General features: G+C 59.6%; 1 protein-coding gene across 4 annotated transcripts in view; it reads left to right on the forward strand.

Moving 5' to 3' along the window:
- The window catches only part of NCAPH2 (non-SMC condensin II complex subunit H2), a 20,015-nt gene extending 4,970 nt beyond the window's left edge, over window positions 1-15,045 (forward strand). For 3 of the 4 annotated variants that reach the window (XM_050920215.1, XM_050920249.1, XM_050920239.1), the window contains 18 exons: window positions 15-70; window positions 2,547-2,628; window positions 4,267-4,338; window positions 4,767-4,846; window positions 5,710-5,864; window positions 6,127-6,222; window positions 6,592-6,728; window positions 6,885-6,956; window positions 7,281-7,347; window positions 8,116-8,223; window positions 10,000-10,053; window positions 10,896-10,966; window positions 11,265-11,382; window positions 11,883-11,948; window positions 12,626-12,681; window positions 13,283-13,384; window positions 14,271-14,420; window positions 14,731-15,045. In XM_050920215.1, coding sequence (XP_050776172.1) covers window positions 15-70; window positions 2,547-2,628; window positions 4,267-4,338; window positions 4,767-4,846; window positions 5,710-5,864; window positions 6,127-6,222; window positions 6,592-6,728; window positions 6,885-6,956; window positions 7,281-7,347; window positions 8,116-8,223; window positions 10,000-10,053; window positions 10,896-10,966; window positions 11,265-11,382; window positions 11,883-11,948; window positions 12,626-12,681; window positions 13,283-13,384; window positions 14,271-14,420; window positions 14,731-14,868 — 1,680 coding nt within the window. In that variant the 3' untranslated portion in view covers window positions 14,869-15,045. The remainder of the gene's footprint in view (window positions 1-14; window positions 71-2,546; window positions 2,629-4,266; window positions 4,339-4,766; window positions 4,847-5,709; window positions 5,865-6,126; window positions 6,223-6,591; window positions 6,729-6,884; window positions 6,957-7,280; window positions 7,348-8,115; window positions 8,224-9,999; window positions 10,054-10,895; window positions 10,967-11,264; window positions 11,383-11,882; window positions 11,949-12,625; window positions 12,682-13,282; window positions 13,385-14,270; window positions 14,421-14,730) is intronic. The other variant, XM_050920226.1, reaches the window with a different exon arrangement.
- Window positions 15,046-17,133: the final 2,088 nt, after the last annotated feature.

Below are 17,133 nucleotides of genomic sequence, written 5' to 3' on the forward strand. Positions count from 1 at the left end.
CCTTCTTTTGGCAGGTGGAATATCTCTACTCTCTTGTTTACCAGGCCCTCGACTTCATCTCCAACAAAAAGTAAGTCAAGATTTTCCTTCTCCGTGAGGCTGCCTCTTGCAGAGTCTGTCTGGGCTTAGTATGGGGGGCTCCCACCATGACTTCCCCCAGCCCAGCTCAGCAGGCTCATGCATCTCGTCCTGCCCTTCCTATCACTGTCACGCTTCTTTGCCCCTCCCTAGTCTCTTCCAAGCAAGGGTCTGGTAGCACTTTGCAAACACTAATCCTTCCAAAACCCTTTCCCTTAGATCAGGGGTAGGCAACCTATGGAACAGGTGCTGAAGGCGGCACACAAGCTGATTTTCAGTGGCACTCACACTGTCTGGATCCTGGTCCCCAGACCAGGGGGCTCTGCATTTTAATTTAATTTTAAATAAAGCTTCTTAAACATTTTGAAAACTTTATTTACTTTACATACAACAATAGTTTAGTTATATATTTATAGGCTTATAGAGAGACCTAAAAAGCATTAAAATGTATTACCGGCACGCAAAACCTTAAATTAGAGTGAATAAATGAAGACTCGGCACACCACTTCTGAAAGGTTGCCAACCCCTGCCTTAGATATAGGTAAATTACCCCCCTTTTGCAGGTGGGAAGTGAAGTGACGTACCCAAGTCTACAGAGGAAGTCCCCTGCAGAGTGGGGAATAGCTCCACACGTCCTGACTCCCTGCTCAGATCATAAGGCTCGCTCTTTATCTGGTTTTAAACTGTTGTCATCCAGGACAATCTTGGTGGTTATTTTTTGCTGGTTTTAATGCTAGGCTCCAGTCCTGCAAAAGGATCTTCCTGGGATAATGTTGAAGTCAGTGGGTCTCTGTGCAGGTACAAGGGGTCTCTGGTGGGGATCCAGCTGTAGGGCTGGGGCCTGAGCTGGTGTGATCACAATGCAGCCCGGTGAGTGGAGGTATTAAATAGGAGGAGGATCTAGGTAGTGTGGCTGAATAGGCCTGGGACGTGGGGGGTTTTTGGCACCTCGCTAGCAAGGTGATCCCATTTAATAGCAGTTTTCAAATGTAGCACGTCATGTCTGTAGTAACTTTTCCATCCCCATATATCCCCATTGTGACTGGCCCATGCTCAGTCCAGGTCTTCGGTTAAGAGAGGAGAGATCTGTTTAGGGTGGACAGCAGTAGCTGTTCTGAAACAGAAATCCCCCCGGACGGGTGAAGCTCCGCCAATGGCTTTGACTTTGAACAAGCACTTGGCTCCAGCCACACAAACTGACCTCCGAAATGGAATTCCCTTTGGGCTCCTCTCAGCCAGAGGCCTGGCTCAGCAGGGGCGCTTGCTAGGGCAGACATGGGCAAACTACGGCCTGCGGGCCACATCCGGCCTGTGGGACCATCCTGCCCGGCTCCTGAGATCCTGGCAGGGAAGCCTAGTCCTCCCCTGCTCTCCCCCCTCCCCCACAGCCACACCACTGGGCTGACCGCGCTCTGGCCCGCCTCTCCCACTGGGCAGCGTGAGGAGCTCAGCTGGCTCTGGCTCCGTGTTTGGCTGCGAGCTCCTGCTGCTGGTAAGGGGGCGGGGAGTGGAGGGATTGGGTAAGAGAGTGGAAGGTCCTGTGGTGGGTGGAGGTTCTGGGGGCGTGGTCGGGATGGGGAACAGGGAGGGTTGGGAGTGGGAGTCCCAAGGGGCTTGTTAGGGGCGGGGATGTGGATGGGGTCGGGAGGGCTGTCAAGGGACAGGGAGCAGGGGGGATTGGATGGGTTGGAGGTTCTGAGGGGGCAGTCGGGGGTGGGGAGGGGGTGGGGGCCAGACTGTTTGGGGGCAGAGCCTTCCCTACCCGACCCGCCATACCGTTGCGCAACCCCGATGTGGCCCTCGGGCCAAAATGTTTGCCCACCCCTGTGCTAGGGCCTTACCAATGCGGGATGGGACAGAGCCAACAGGGGAGAGTGCTGCTGGTGTTGCAGGGAGCTGAAGCTGCTAGAAATGGAGTATGTTAAGGGTTCTCTCTAAGCTGCGGGCTGGCTGTCTTGAAGTGAAACGTGCCCCCTGCTTTCCCTTCCCCGTTCCCTGACGGAAACGGAATCGACTCAACAAGCAGGAGATTTGCTGGCCAGGCCTAAGCCCCCCTGTCCCACTGCAGCCAAATCCCATTTCCTCTGAGCCGTTTGCGCCCCTGCACAGGAGTGGTGGGCTCTAGCTCTGAGCCAGGCCTGCATATAGGAACCAAGTGCACGTTAGCTGGTTCCCATCAGAGGAATAACATACTGACGTGGCTGCCTCCCACCTGGGCTATTCAACGCTGGGCCCTTCTATAGCACTTCACAAGGACCAAAGAGGCCCCAGTAGCTTTATCTGCCGTCCACTCCTGGGCTGGAGTGGACATGTTACATCCCTGTGTCTTTTGTCAGAGTAGCTGTTGCCCCAGCACACCTACCAATGACTGGGACATCCTGGGCTCTGCCCCAGGAAACTGCCCAGCTGACAATAATGGTTTTAGAAAACTCCAGTGCCCTCTTGTGTTTTTTCCCTCCTTGACCCAGGCGGGACAAACAGCCTACGTCCGTGGGGGAGGATGGCACCGACGCTGACGTGAGCGCTGGGCCCAGGAAGGAGGAGGAAGAGGTAAGACAGCAGGTGTGGTGTGTCCCCTCCTGTGTGCAGTCCCTCTGTGTGCCAGCAGGGGGAGTGCGGGCAGTATCCCAGCAGCCCTCTGCCTGGCGTGTGCTAGGTACCGGGCTGGTAGGTTAGATGGTGGTGGGTGACCTTAGGCTGCAGACTCCGGCACCAAGTCTAATTGTGCCCTGCCTGATTAGCTGCTGTGATCGCTTGCCAGCAGACTAGTCCCAAACTGCTCTTCTCTGGCTACGGGGTATTTAGCTTCCACAGCACTTGATCCTGGCCCTGCCCCAGACTCCCTGGGTCTGAGGGTTTGGTCTCTACAGCTATGTCTGCACTTATGGTGGTGAGTTGAGTACAGACACACCTGTAGCTACACACCAGCGGGAAAGGCTCCTGCAGTGGGGACCCGCCGGGGCTTTTCCCCGCTGGCAGAACCTGTCACCGCGACGGGGAAAGGCTCCTGCAGTGGGGAGGCAGCGGGGTCCTGCCGGGGCTTTTCCCTGCAGGCATAGCTGTTCACCGCGGCAGGGAAAGGGTCCTGCAGTGGGGAGGCAGCGGGGACCTGCCGGGGCTTTTCCCTGCTCGCAGAACCGTTCATTGTGGCGGGGAAAGGCTCCTGCAGTGGGGAGGCAGCGGGACACCACACTGCTAAATGTAGCAGTGTGGACATGGGAGGCCCTACTTGGGCGTGTTTATACCCAGGGCTCAGGCCTGTGGGGGACTGTATTCTACTTGCCTAACAGGACAGGTTTAGCTCCGCTCATCTCTCCCTCTGCACCCCAAACGCTGCTAACTGGGCGTGCAGTATCTGTACTCTACACGCCACTGTAAGTGTAGCCTTATAGCATTCCTCCCCTTCACCTCGTGGGACAGAACTCTTGGCCTCTGCAGTCCTCCAGCTCCACCCCAGAGACTGAACGCTTGACCTCCACAGCTCTCTCTGTCCCAGGAGGTGGAGGGCTGTCAGCTGAAGGGGGTGTGAATGCTTGCCTGGCTGGGAGAGCCTTTAGCAGGTGCACCATACAGCTGTAATGGCTAACCAGCAGCACTGCTTGGGGGAGCCTGGCGTGCCGCCCTCGGAGGAGCAGTGGCTGCCCCGTGCTGTCTGTGGAGATGAAAGGTTCCCAGCTCCAAGGCCCCTGGGAGTGAGGTACATTTCTCAGGGCCTGCTGAGGCTCCCAGGCTCAGTGCACTGTGTGTGTGTCACACTGCCTCTATACAGATAACAGTGTATCAGTGAATTCTGCGGCTATCCCCAAACTCACTGGCCACCATGTTCTAAGGCATTTCTGCTAAGAGGCCAGCTTGCATTGGAAGGAGTTTGCCACCAAGTATCTGGGAGCCCACGGTCCCTGTGCACTGCTTGGAGAGCTCCCACTGGCTCTCTGCCTCCTCTCAGTCCCGGGTTCAGGTGCAGATCTGCAGAACTGTTCTTGTTTGGATCAAGGTAGACTGGGCCCGGGGCAAGGATTCAGGAGTCACTCCATGACCTTGGACGTGTCACTTCCCTCCCCTGTGGCCCAGAGACCCCGACCTGCCTTCGGGGGCGCTATGGGGATCAGCAGTGTGTGTCTGTACGGCATGTCAAAGAGACACAGCTGTCTGTGCGAAGTTCTCTGTCCTACTGCTCTCACTCTGCAGTTCCTCTCCTTGGATGACATCAAGGACACCAACGTGGTGAGCGTGGACATGAAGAAAGATCACCAGCCTAATGTAAGTGACGTGGTCCCCGTCCTTCATGCCCCTCTCATGTCCCTTCTGCCTCCTGATCTGGGGGTTTCCGAGACTAGAGTCTGCCGTGTCCAATGTGCCAGCTTGCGCACCCCAGCACCCCGTCTAACTGAGCAGTGCTGTTAGGGGAGACCTCTGCCAGTGAGGGAGTAGTTCCAGGCATTCCTGCAGCCAGAACCCTCCTCAGCACACACGGTAGGTACCAATGGCTGCCATCTGGCTGTTTGTACCCTGGCAGGAGGCTGCTGCGCAGCACCCAGCTTGCCCTGATAGCCCTGAGAAGCAGATGAAAACGCTCTCTGTATGTGTGAATGCTTTTTCCCGGCTGCAAGGGCCCAGTCTGTGGAGTGCAGCCGGGCCTCTCTCTTCCCACGATGGGCAGCTGGGATCATGCTGTCCTGTCTTTGCAGACTGTGAACATTGTCCCCTTGACTCCGATGGCCCTGGTACCCCCAGAGGAGACAGAAAAGAAGGACAACCCTCTGTTCAGGTAATGGCTTCCCTCGTAACGCCTTTCAATCACTCCTCTCCTGCGATCTGCTTTCTATCTTGCTTGGATTTTCTCACCACTGGTGGTAGGGTCTGGCCCTGCTCAACATCTTCATTAACGAGCTAAAGGAGGGAGAACAGCAGGGTGAGGGAAATAATCCAGAGGGCTCCAGTGAGTTCAGAGATGTGGGCAGGACATCGCATGAGATTCCTCATGGGAAACGCAACTGGGGGAAGAACAATCATGGAAGGACAAGCCTGGCGATCAGCCAGGGACCGTCAGGAACGGAGGCGGGAGAGTTAGAAGCCAATCTGACGTGAGATTGCCATGCGAGATGGGCCACCATGAGCCTGGGCTGATAGAGGCCTTGCGTCCTGGAGCAGGGAGGGGATAGCTCCCTTCTGCCTGGCTCCGGGGAGATCCTAGCTGAGATTCTGGCCCCATTGTATTGGAAAGGGGAGGTCTATGCAGGGGTGGGTGCAGTTCAGAGAGTAACAAAGCGTTTGGGGTGCAGAGGGAGAGATGAGCGGAGCTAAACCTGTCCTGTCTGGCTAAACAGCAGGGGGATTTGACACCAGCCTGTGCTGCTTAGAAGAGCGTGGCCAGCCTGGAGGCAAGGAGATCTTGGTCTCCCTTATGTAGCCCCACCCGCTAGGATCTGAGCCAACAAGAAGTCCCATTCTGTGCTGGCTTGGGGATGTGACGGCTCAATGGGACCCAGCGGGTCTCTCCCAGGTCTTGGTCTCTTTCCCTTCTTCCTGGCACCCCATGTGACCTTTTACGAACCCATGCTCTGGCTGCACCCTGGAAACCAGCGATGGTGCTGGGTCAGAGCCGTTCTAACGCCCTCTTTCTCCTCTCAGCCGGAAGGGGGAGATCCTTGCCAGCCGGAAGGATTTCCGCATGAACACGTGCACCCCTCATGCCAACGGAGCCTTCATGCTGGAGCTGGCGGGCCTCTCACCCACGCAGTACTTCCAAACAAGACGCCAGGCTGGGGACCTTGGCAGTGCTACAGGTGCAGGATTGGGCTGGGGATCTCCCATAGCCACTCCAAAGACCTCCTGGGAGGGGATGTGGGAGGTGCAGAGTCCATGGGAGAGGCCGACCTGAGGGGTATGGGGGAAGTTGGCTATACAAGCCAGCCTTGGTCACCAACCCAGCAGCTATTCAAGGGGGGTCCTCAGGGAGCCAAGGGCTGAGACCCCAGTGGGGTGGTGCTTGGGGGACATCATTAACAAGTCTCTCCCTCTCCCCCAATTCTGCCTCATCCATGCCAGGAGGGCAGACTGCCGCTCCAGGATCTGGAAACGCGCCCATGGACGTCAGTGCCTGTGAGACTCCGATCCCAGTCTTGAACTTCTCTGAAAATGAAGGTGAGATGTGACCAGTTTGCTGTGTGAGATCCGGGGTGCTGGCGGGCTTTGGGTGGGGTGGCACCCCCATAGCATGGGCCCAGCAGGCTGGTTCCTCACCACAGGGGTCACTGGGGATGCTCGAGTTCTCCCTTGCACTGGCAGCCCTGTGCTGTGCAGGGTGTCGGAGCCTATGTTATGAACGAAACCAAGTCTTGTTCTCTTGAGCTGCAGCCTTCAAAGGGGGCTGGTTTTCAGAATGGAAGGAGAGGTTCCCTCTCGGGAGCAGGGAGGGTGGAAGATGGGTGGCTTTCCAGGGGCTGTTCCTAAGCTGGTTGTGGCCCCATGGATGGAAGGGGAACCAGGAGTGACTGTGCCCCTCTCTGGTAGGCACTGTGGCACCAGACGAGGGTGGTGGTGGTGACAACGATGACGATGCAGGACGAGGAGGTGATTTCTTGTCTGATGCCCCAGAAGGGGGCGTGGAGACCAGTCCTGCTGCTGTCGAGCACATTCAGCAGCAGAAGGTAGGAGAAGGGCCGTCGTCGTGGGGGCGGCATGGGGAGGTGGATCTGCCGCACTCACTCCTGTCCAGCAGCCTGGGGTCCCCACAGGCCCAGCTGATCACTCTCGCCTCTGTACAATGCTTCAGGAAACTAACTGCCGTGTCCTCTGCCTGCTAGAGTGTGCCCGAGGGCAAGAGGTACATGCTGCGGGAACAGGCCCCAGCCGTGGAGCCCAGTGTCCACATCAAGGTGAGAGAGGTCCGTAGGGACACGTCCAGAGGGGCAGCAGAGCCCCTTTGGCAGTGAGAGCAGTTCCCAGGTAGTAACTCAGCTGGAGGCTGGTAATCTGGGAGCTTCCCCACGGCACTGTGTATGCCAGGGAGCAGCTCCCAGTGGGCACAGGCCCTAGAGCTCATCGCTATGGGTCCTGAACTGGCTGCCTGAGCCATGCTCTGGTGAGACGGGGTGCTCCCTGCCTGCTCAGGGAGGGGGACTGCCATGGGGAATCGAGTGCGAACTGGCAGCCTGGCCACCGAGCTGTCCCATTCACTGTTCACTCACGTTCTGTGCCAGGAGATGCTGGATCCGTGGCGAAGCCTTGACCCCTTTGACGACTCTGAGGATAAGCCCTTTAAGAAAGGTAATGGGGGGCCAGCTGACGGGTGGCTTGGCCTGGCTGCTCTCCGGGTTTAGCAGCTGCTTGACCATAGCAGGGCCTGGGATGATATCCTAGCCTGGGTGTTTAGCCCCAGGAAGCAGGAACCACTAGAAGGGTGCGTGTGCTGTGAGCAGGGAAGCCCCCATCTTTGCGCCTCCTGCTGTCCGTGGAGCAGACTACCATTCCCCCTAGATGGGGGTGGCTAGTGGAGTGAATGTGGCTGCCCCAGCCTGAGCTGAGCTGTGCGACCCGGAGAGAGTGTCCCTGCCTGCCTGGACCAGAGCACCCAGCCAGAGAGCGGCTGCAGCCCAGGCTGTCAGATATCGTGGGCTGCACTTTGACACCCTGATGCTGTAAAGCAAAGGGGCCTTCCTCCTTCCTGGCCAGCCCCAAACCCGCCTCCCCAGGCACCTGCAGGATTGCCCCGTGCTGGGAAGAGGGGTGGTGTCAGGCCCCAGCAGCGCGTCTTCCAGTGCAACAGAGCCACAGCGAGTGCGGGGCTGCCCCTGAAGTGGAAGGCAGATCCAGCGGGCACTGCGCTTACAGACCTTGTCCTGAGTCCTGCGGCATGTGACTGTGTGGCTGGGTGTCAGTGGCTGCTAACGCCCATCCAGCCGCCCAGGGGTCTCCCTGGAACCTGCACCCAGTGCTGGTGGCTGCTGGTGCAGAGACTGGCAGAGCCCCCCTGCTTCCTTCCTTTCCCCACCCACTGTGACTGCAGCTCACTCCCTTCTCTGCCCCCGGCTCCAGGCAGACCCTTCACGGTGCCGCGTGAGCTGGATGATGTGCCTGGCCGCAAGCGGAAGAGGTGGACACCCAGGAAGCTGCAGGACTTCATGAAATGGTTCTCTGCAAGCCGTGAGTATCTTCGCTCCAGCTCTGCTCCCCTACGCTGCAGCCTGCTCCCTGGCAGGGCTCTTCTCTGCCGAGAGACATGGCCTCTCGACGCCCCAGCCTCAGCATCACAGAATCTCGGCTTGGAAGGGACCTCGGGAGGTATCTATTCCCACCTCCTGCTCAAAGCAGGACCAATCCCCAGTCAGATTTTTACCCAAGTTCCCTAAATGGCCCCCTCAAGGATTGAACTCACAACCCTGGGTTTAGCAGGCCAGTGCTCATGGCGGCTGGTGTCTGGACTCTGTCCTGGGGACTCCCCTTGTTCTAGTCACATGCGACCACAGCGCCCGCCCATACACCCCAGGTTCGGTGGCCCTTGTACTCAGCCTGTCTCCTGCCTGCCGTTTGGTGTGGATCACAGGACTCTCATCCAGCCCAGTAACCCACACCAGCTGCATCAGGAAGGGGCAGGAAACCCCAGAACAGAATATGCTGCCTGGGAATTCCCCAGTTGGGTAATGGATGTTGAAAGGCAGAGTGGCCCCATCAGCCTAATGTGATAACAAATTCCATTTAGTTCAGGCTGCCCCCACTCCTAAGGTCCACGCACACCAGAGACTCTTGCATTGCCCAGTGTAGAGCTGCACTGTGGAGAATGTCAGGGGAAAAGGTGGGGGCTTGCAAGCCTGGGGAGGTGGTTTGAAATCATGGGAGAGGCCATTGTAGTTGGGCGTTCTCGCCAAAATGATTGGCAGTGAAACACTTAATGGTGCTGACATTTAAAGTGGTGTCATCGTGATTCAGAGTCGGTCTAACAGGAGGAATGGTACAGAGCTATTGGTTCAGACTGTCTGTAGACTCAGGCAGAGATACAGCTGCATCAGTTAGGTGTGGTTTACATTGTCCAGGTTTTCTCTAAAGCTGCGGGCCCACAAGCTTCCTAAAAATGAAAACTCATTCTCTGGAGCCCTGTTCCGCTGCCAGGGGCGCAGAGCTCATGGGCCCTGCCTGTAGGGAACTGTTCTCAGTTACTCTGGTTTCTATTCCTTATATGTTGTTCCCTGCCTAATAGAATTGTGGATGTTCTCATCTGCAGATACATGTCTGGTCCTTTCTGAGCTCAGTAAGGTCACTGCTCCGAGAGGGCTGAGCTCGCGGCACGTGGCGTTTCCTCTCATCAGTGGCTGCCCTTTGCTCGGGTATCATGAGAGAGCAGAGAGCTGTGTGTGATATGACCGTCCCTAACCCGCTGGTTTGCATCCCTCTATCAGGTCCTCTTGCTGCTTTTCTCCCAGTGGTGCAGGCCTCCTTAGGCTGCCCTGCCTCTCCAGATCAGGTTCTGGTAACCCTGTAACCGTGTTGTGGTACCAGGGCTGGTAAAGTAGCGTGCATGGCCACAGGGATCTTTGAGAGGAAGTGGCATCATCATCTGGCATCCGTATGTTTGTCCATCTTATCCGGGCCCTATGGCTGTAGTAGTGGAACCTTGCCATCTGTAATATATCGCTCCTCCGCACCCCCGAGAGGCCTGGCAGGGTATCCTCCCTGCTGGACACCTGGGGACTGAGACCCAGGGACACCATGACTCACCCTAGGAGACACAGGGAGTCAGGAAGAGCAGAGACTTGAACCCAGGTCACTTCAATCCTCCGTGGGTGCCCAAAGCACTGGGTCAGCCACGCATCTGTCCTTAATCCCAGCCTTCCCCCCGGTAATCTGCTGGCTGGTGTCCGACTGACAGGGCTATCCCCGCAGAACCCGGCTGGCTAATGTCACCCGTTTCTGGTCTCTCCCCAGAGAACGACAGAGCTGACAGCAGAACCACCAAGAAGAAAGGGCCAACGTTCGCTGGTGAGAGGGACGTAGCTGGTGATGTGTGCGAGAGGCAACATCCCTTTGCTGCCCACTCTGCTTGCGCTAAATGCCCCTCCCCTCCCCTCCCCTCCCACACCCAAATGCCTCTGGAGCCTGCTTTTCACGGAGCTCGCAGAGCGAAACCAAAGAGCGCGTCAGCACTTTCTCAACCCCAGGGCATTCCTCCGGGCTTGTCTACACTGGAAACGCTCCAGCGGGACACCGCAGTGTAGACACTAGCTGCGCTGACAGGAGGGGTTCTCCCATTGACGGGGCCAATCCGCCTTCTTGAAAGGTGGGAGCTAGATCGATGGAAGAGCCTGTCTACACGGGGACTTAGGTCGGCTTTGCTGCATCGATCTGGCATGTGGATTTTCACACCCCCTAGTGATGTCACTTGGTCGACACACTTTTCTAGCATATACCAGCCCTTGGCTCCCTTGTGGCGGGAGATCCAGGCGGTGAGGTGGAGGGTTGGGGGGAAAATGTGCTTTGAGCCCTCTTCCCACCTGGACACACACATCCCCACCCCAGGGAGCACTGGGCCAAACTGGTTGGGGCGGGATGCCAGCTGTCTCACTGCAGGGGGATGGGAACTGCATGCCCCGTTGGTTAGCAGTAGCTCCCGTCCCAGGGCTTGGGCTGTGTGTGCCTGCCCTGGAGCTCTTCCTTCCCTCAGGGGCGAGGGTGGAACCCAGCCAGTTTGTGACTGCAGCCAAGCCAGGGCTGTGCCTGGAGCCCGCGGGCAGGAGCCGTGCCAGGCGTCCATGCCGCGCAGCCCGGCTCTGTCCGACTCTGCCTGGCAGGGCAGTTCCCATGCTCCCACTGTGTCTTGGCAGATCTGGAGGTTCTGTACTGGAAGCAGCTGAAGGAGCGGATGGCCGCGCAGAGGAAGCTGCAGAGGAGAATGGTGAGGAAGCAGCGACGCTGGGGCACGAGTGTGAATGGGAGGTGCCCTCGGTCTGCCTGCAGAAAGGGGCAGGTTCCTGTGAGCACCCTGGGTGGCACTTGGGCAGCCACAGGGATTGGCCGGTGGCTAGGGCACTTTTCCTAGGGCAGAGACCGCGTGGGCAGCCCCACCCAGCACGTGCTGCTCAGGAGCCCAGGGTGCCATGGTGATGTAAATCCGGAGGACGACTGCTGAGTGGGGGCAGGCAGGCACTCGCCCTGAGACCAGCGGTGACAGCCAGTCCTGTTCCCTCTCCCAGGGGCTGCTGCTGGGGAAGCATCTGCAGGAGGAGGAGCAGCTGGAGGAGGCCGAGGAGGAGCTGAATGCCGTGGAGGAGGAGCGATTGGACGACTACCTGGACTACGATGGGGGGGCAGGTACTCCCGAAAGCCTCGGAGCTGGGCAGTCTGTGTACCATCACTGCCGCCCTGAGCATGGGATCCTGGCCACTGTGCCTCACTCCTGCCCCAGGAGATCTGGGCCGGTTTGTGCCCATCAGAGGGGTGACATTGGCTCCGTTGGGCCAACCCTGCTAGAAACTGAAGTGAGAATTGGGGCTGTGGCTGTTGCGGCTGCTGGACAGCGTCTGCTCTGAGTTGCTGAGCTTGGCCATACCTGAGCTAGACAGGCAGGCTCTGTGCCCCTCTCTGCCCTTTGGAAGCCAGCGCAGGATTTCCTGGCCCAGGGCAGCTGCTGTGTGATGGTTTTGTGCTCTCTTGGGTGTGTCAAGGACCAAGCAGGCTGCAGGGACTCCCCACAATCCCTGCTCCCCTTGGCTTGGTGGCTCCATGCTCAGCACGTGGTAGCTAAGCAGGGCTCGACATCCAGGCAGGAACTTTCCCACGAACCTTTGACAGAGTCCTTTCTCCTTCTGCAGATGACTTCCTGGAGCAGGAGGATGTCCACCCGGCGGCCCTGGAGCAGCTGGCTGAGGGCGACCTGGGTAATGTAGTCCCAGCAGATCCCTTTTCATGTCACAGACTGGTGGAGCCTCATTTACCCTAAGGGGCCTGTGCTGGTAACGTGCCTGAGCCTGGGAGCTCAGCAAGGATGCGTAACAGAGTGGGTGTTAGCATAGCTGGGCACCTGTGGACTGTGTGTCGCAGCATGCAGTGCTCCAACTTACCATGGAGCCTTATGCCGGGTCCTGTAGTCTCCATGGGTTGTAGCTATGTTAGAGATGAGTAGAGCCCTACCACAATCCACAGTCCATTTTAATCAGTTTCATGGTCAGAGGGTTTTAAAATTGGTCAATTTAATGTTTTCAGATGTTTACATCTGAAACTTCAGGGTGTTGTAACCGTGGGGGTCCTGATCCAAAAAGGAGTCTTGGGGGATGGGGTGTTGCAAAACCCATCTGGCCTGTGGGTTCATCAAAACCTGCTTATGTTAGAAGAGTGGTGTGTGTCCCCACCCCTGAACATGTACACGCATACACGTCTGCACATACCCAGCTGCTCAAGTAGCAAGCCTCATGTGCTTCCCGGGGACAGCGAGCCCCATGGCGCTAGGGAAGTCATGTCCCCGTCAGTGGGCTGGCAGGGTATCCGTGATGGCTTGCGCTGTCTCGGAGCGGCAGCACCGTGCTGCTCTCAGCTATAGCTTCCCCTTCGCTTTCAGGCCCCTGCACGATCCCTGACACCCTGAGCTATGAGGAGCTGGTGAGGAGAAATGTGGTACGTACCCATCCTCCGGGGGGTGGGTACAGGGCACAGGGCCTCTCTGCGTGAGCCTGGCTCTGCAGTGCCACCTGCCCATTGGCCCTTCCTGATGCTGCAGCTACGGGCCGTGGCTTTCCAGAGATGCCTGTAAATGTTCATTCCCTCCCAGCCCAGGAAGAAGAGGGATGGTGGGGGGCAGGCTGGATTGTTAGCAGGTTGGAAAGCCTCCACCCAGCTGGGCCAGCATTGGATTCTCTCAGCCTTTCAGCTGTCTGACTCTCCATTTCTAGCCTGTCCTGTTAGAGGGCCAGGCCTGAGCTCTCCAGCAGAGAGAGGAAGCTGCCCTGCTGCTCCGTGGGGTGGGCCCTCAGCGCTGGAGGGCTGAGCACCACCACTCCCATTACAGCTGGGGGACCATGCCCCTGCCAGCGCTGCCCCAGGTGTGGGGAGCGGCCACGTCTGGAAGCGCTGGCATGAGTGACCCCTGCCCACGACTCTATTTCAATGTTCCCCTGAGCCCGGCGAGGAGGTGGGAATGAGGCAGAGCTGGGGCGGGGGCTGGAATCTGCCCCCCTCCTCCTTTTCCCTGATCCCCGCCCCATCTCTCCGGCCCCAGGAGCTGTTCATTGCCAACTCCCAGAAGTACGCCCGCGAGACAGTGCTGTCCCAGCGTATCCGTGACTGGGAGGACAAGATGGAACCCAAGCTGCAGGATCAGGTGGGCTGGAGCATGGGAGCCTGTGCCCGGCTGTGGGGGAGCTGTTCCGGGCAGAGGCCGGGCCAGGCTCTCTGCAGGGGTGAGCCCCAGGGGTGGGTGGAGTACGCAGCAGAGGGCTGGGAGCGAGGGTGGCTGGGCCCGACAGTGGGGCACGCAGGGTGTTGCTGAAGGGAGGCTTGAGAACACGTCCCCGTCCCCATGCAGCTTTGGCCAGAGCTCTCAGCCTGGCACTCTGCTCCCTGCAGGGAAGCCCATGCCTGGGTCCCACTCCCTGGCAGGCATCTCTCACCCTGCTGACTTAAAGGTGCTGCCACCCCCCCTTGCACTGCAGGCCGAGCGCGTCTGACTGGCTGCTGCCTGGGGAACAAACAGCGGCATAACCTAGATAAGAGCCCAGGGCTGGGTGGCTCCCGGCACTGTTGCTGCCCACCTAATCCTGGCCCATAGCCCCCTCTGCCAGTCTGAGGGCACCTCTGGCATCTGCTGATGCCCCCCAGCCTGGGCTCCCCCCACAGCTCTGCCAGTGCCCCTGCAGCCCCCCTGCTGTCCCGCCCTTGGCTCCCCCCATAGCTCTGCCGGTGCCCCCTAGCCTGGGCTCCCCCCACAGCTCTGCCGGTGCCCCTGCAGCCCCCCTGCTGTCCTGCCCTTGGCTCCCCCCATAGCTCTGCCGGTGCCTCCTAGCCTGGGCTCCCCCCACAGCTCTGCTGGTGCCCCTCAGCCATGGACAGACAGTGACAGTTGTAACATGGCTTAGGGCAGGGGCTGCCTGGGTCATCCCCCGCTCCCCTAGGAGTTGGCCAGCGTTTGCGAGTGGCCATGAGTGAGTGGGGCTTGGCCTGGCCCCTCAGCGCTGGACGCAGTGTCTAACTCCCCCTCTCCCGCGCAGGAGGAGCGAGCCGCCTTCGACATCCACAGCTACGGGGACCAGCTGGCAGCGAGCTGTGGGCGGCTGGGCGAGTGGCACACCTTCGCCAGCCTGGTGGCGGGGAAGCCGGCCTTTGAGGTGTGTCGCTCCATGCTGGCCTCGCTACAGCTGGTGAGTGTCTGGGTGCAGGCTGCCTCAGGAGGGTACCCTGCTCCCCAGGGACAGCAATCAGCCCCTCCACCCTGCCGTGGGGCGGCCTCCTCCAGAGCTGCCTGCAGTTGGAATTTCCCACGCAGGCTGCTGCCCTCTACCCTTGGCTGAGCACAACTACCCAGGGTCTCTGCATTGCTGCCTCCATGTGCCACTCTGCAGGCCCTGACCTGTGCCCCATCACCGGGGTGTGCCCCAGCAACAGCGCCTGCCCCCACTCCTGGACCCCAGTCCTAGCTGGTCCCCTAACCCTGCTGTTGCCCCCTGACAGGCCAATGACTACACGGTGGAAATCAGCCAGCAGCCAGGCCTGGAGGAGGCGGTGGACACCATGCGGCTGCGCCTCCTGACCCAAGAGCGAGCGCACGAGCGATTCCGCACCTACATGGCCCCTTCTGTGTCTAACTGACAGCGCCCTGGCTTTCCGGGGTGCATGGCACCCCCAGGGGCTGCTGCGTTCCTAGAGCCCTGCCGATTCCTTGTGTATATACTAAGTGCCGGCGGCACGCCCTGTACAGCCTCTCCCTTTGCTCTCTGTCCCCAGGCACAGCCTGGGCAGTAATAAACCACAGGTGTGGTTCTGCGACGTGCTGTCCCTGCGAGGGGGGGCGGGGGGATTGGACCATGGGCTGCCAGGCAAGCAGGCCAGGCTCTGACTCCAGGAGGTATAACCAAACTACGCCCTCCCCATTCCCAAGCTGGGCCCAGCGTTTGACCCCAAATGCTGCCAGGCCAGGCGGGGTGGATCCTGTCTCGTCCTTCCTATTCCCCCCTCCCTCCAAGTGTGCAACTATTACAGAGAAACATGGCTCAGCCTGGGGTGGCCCCGAGGGCTTCCTTCCTCAGCTGCCAGCATGGGCAGCACCTGGGCGAGAGGCTCTTGCCCCCACCCCGGAGGCAGGCGTAAGACGAGGGTTAGACCAGCCAGCCCCCGTCCTGCCTTCTGCCAGTGCCAGACGCTGCGGGGGGGATGAACAGAACAGGGCAATTTATCGGGTGCTCCAGCCCATCCGTCAGAGGTTAGGGCCACCGGGAGCGTGGGCTTGTCCATACGCACGGCTGGCCCTGTCCTCCGGGAACGTACCGAGTTCTGGTTGGGCCTTCACAGCAGCCCCTGGCGCTGAGCTCCGCCGGCTGACTGCACGCTGGGCAAGTTCTTCCTTGTGTTGGTTTTGAACCTGCTGCCTGTTAACATCCTTGGGTGACACCTGCTTCAGGTGTTGTGTGAAGGGGAAAATAACACTTCCTGGATCATTTTCTCCTCACCCTTCACAGGCCACTCATATCCACCCTGAGTCGTCCCTTTTCCAAGGTGAACAGTCCCCATCTTTCTACTCCCCCCTCCTATGCGAGCTGTTCCAGCCCCCCAGCCATTTCTGTACCACTGCCTGTTCCAATAGAGCTTTGTTGAACTGGGCCAACCAGTGTTCCCAGTACGGGCGGGCGCCCCATGGACCGAGTGCGAGGCGCAGGCTGCTCTGCCTCTCTTCTCCCCACAGCCTGACTGCGCAGGCTCCCCAGTGTGCTGCCTGAGCCTGCTGTGGGGTGGGGGTGAGGGGAGAGCCGCTGGACAGGCCTGGCCTGGTACCTGCCCCAAACTGGCCTTGACTCTTTGGGCCTTCTGCTGGGAGAAGGAGCTGAATCCTTTAGTCAGTGGCATTAGAGGACCCAGCGTGTGGACTTGACAGCAGGAGACTTGGCTCCCCAGGCTGGCTGAGCCCCACAGACCAGCCAGCTCCTCCCAGGAGACTTGGTGGGAAACACCCCCCACCAATTAAATCTCCACCCAGGATGGCTGTGAAGAATCCTTAGGTCCAGTGCAGCTTCCAGCAGACGGTGCTACATCCAGTTAAGCCCTCCCACCCCCCAAACATACAGCACAGCCGCTCTGCTGCTGCCAGCGCCCCAGCAGCCACAACCGCGCAGGCGCCCCACACGCCGCTCTCTCTTTTCTAGGACATGCGAGGATCGTGGCAGCACCGCAAGCTGGGCTGGGAGCTGCAGAGCAGCAGCTGGGTCTGATGGTGACAGGCCTGGTCCAGCCAGCTTAGAGAACAGCACTCGCCAGCTTGGGGGGGATCCTGCCCAGCTGGCCCAGGAGGGGCAAGCCCCTGCAACTGTGGGGGATGTGTGTGTCCTGCCTGCCCTGGTGCAGGAGGAGCCGAGCCCCTGCGACTATCGGGGAAGGGGCGCTGGCCACCAGGCACAGAGGGAGCCAAGCCCCTGAAGCTGTAGGGGAAGGGGCCCTGGCCATGGGGAGCTGAGCCCCTGTGGCTGTAGAAGGGGCCCACCAGGCCCAGGGGGTGCCAAGCCCCTCTGGCTGTAGGGGAAGGGGCCCTGGCCAGGGGGCCCAGGGGGAGCCGAGCCCCTGTGGCTGTAGAAGAAGGGGCCCACCAGGCCCAGGGGGTGCCAAGCCCCTCTGGCTGTAGGGGAAGGGGCCCTGGCCACTGGGCCCAGGCAGAGCCGAGCCCCCACGGCTGTCAAGGAAGGGGCCCGGGCTGCCAGGCCCAGGGGCGGCTGAGCTGAGCCCAGTCCCTGCAGCTGTCAGGGATGGGGCCCTGGCCGCTGGGCCCAGGCAGAGCCGAGTCCTCGCGGCTGTTGGGGAAGGGGTACTACCCACCTGGTGCAGGCGGAGCTGAGCCCCTGGGGCCGTAGGGGGAGAGGCCCTGGCCAC

The sequence above is a fragment of the Gopherus flavomarginatus genome, chromosome 1, assembly GCF_025201925.1.
Source record: "Gopherus flavomarginatus isolate rGopFla2 chromosome 1, rGopFla2.mat.asm, whole genome shotgun sequence".
Taxonomy (NCBI): domain Eukaryota; kingdom Metazoa; phylum Chordata; order Testudines; family Testudinidae; genus Gopherus; species Gopherus flavomarginatus.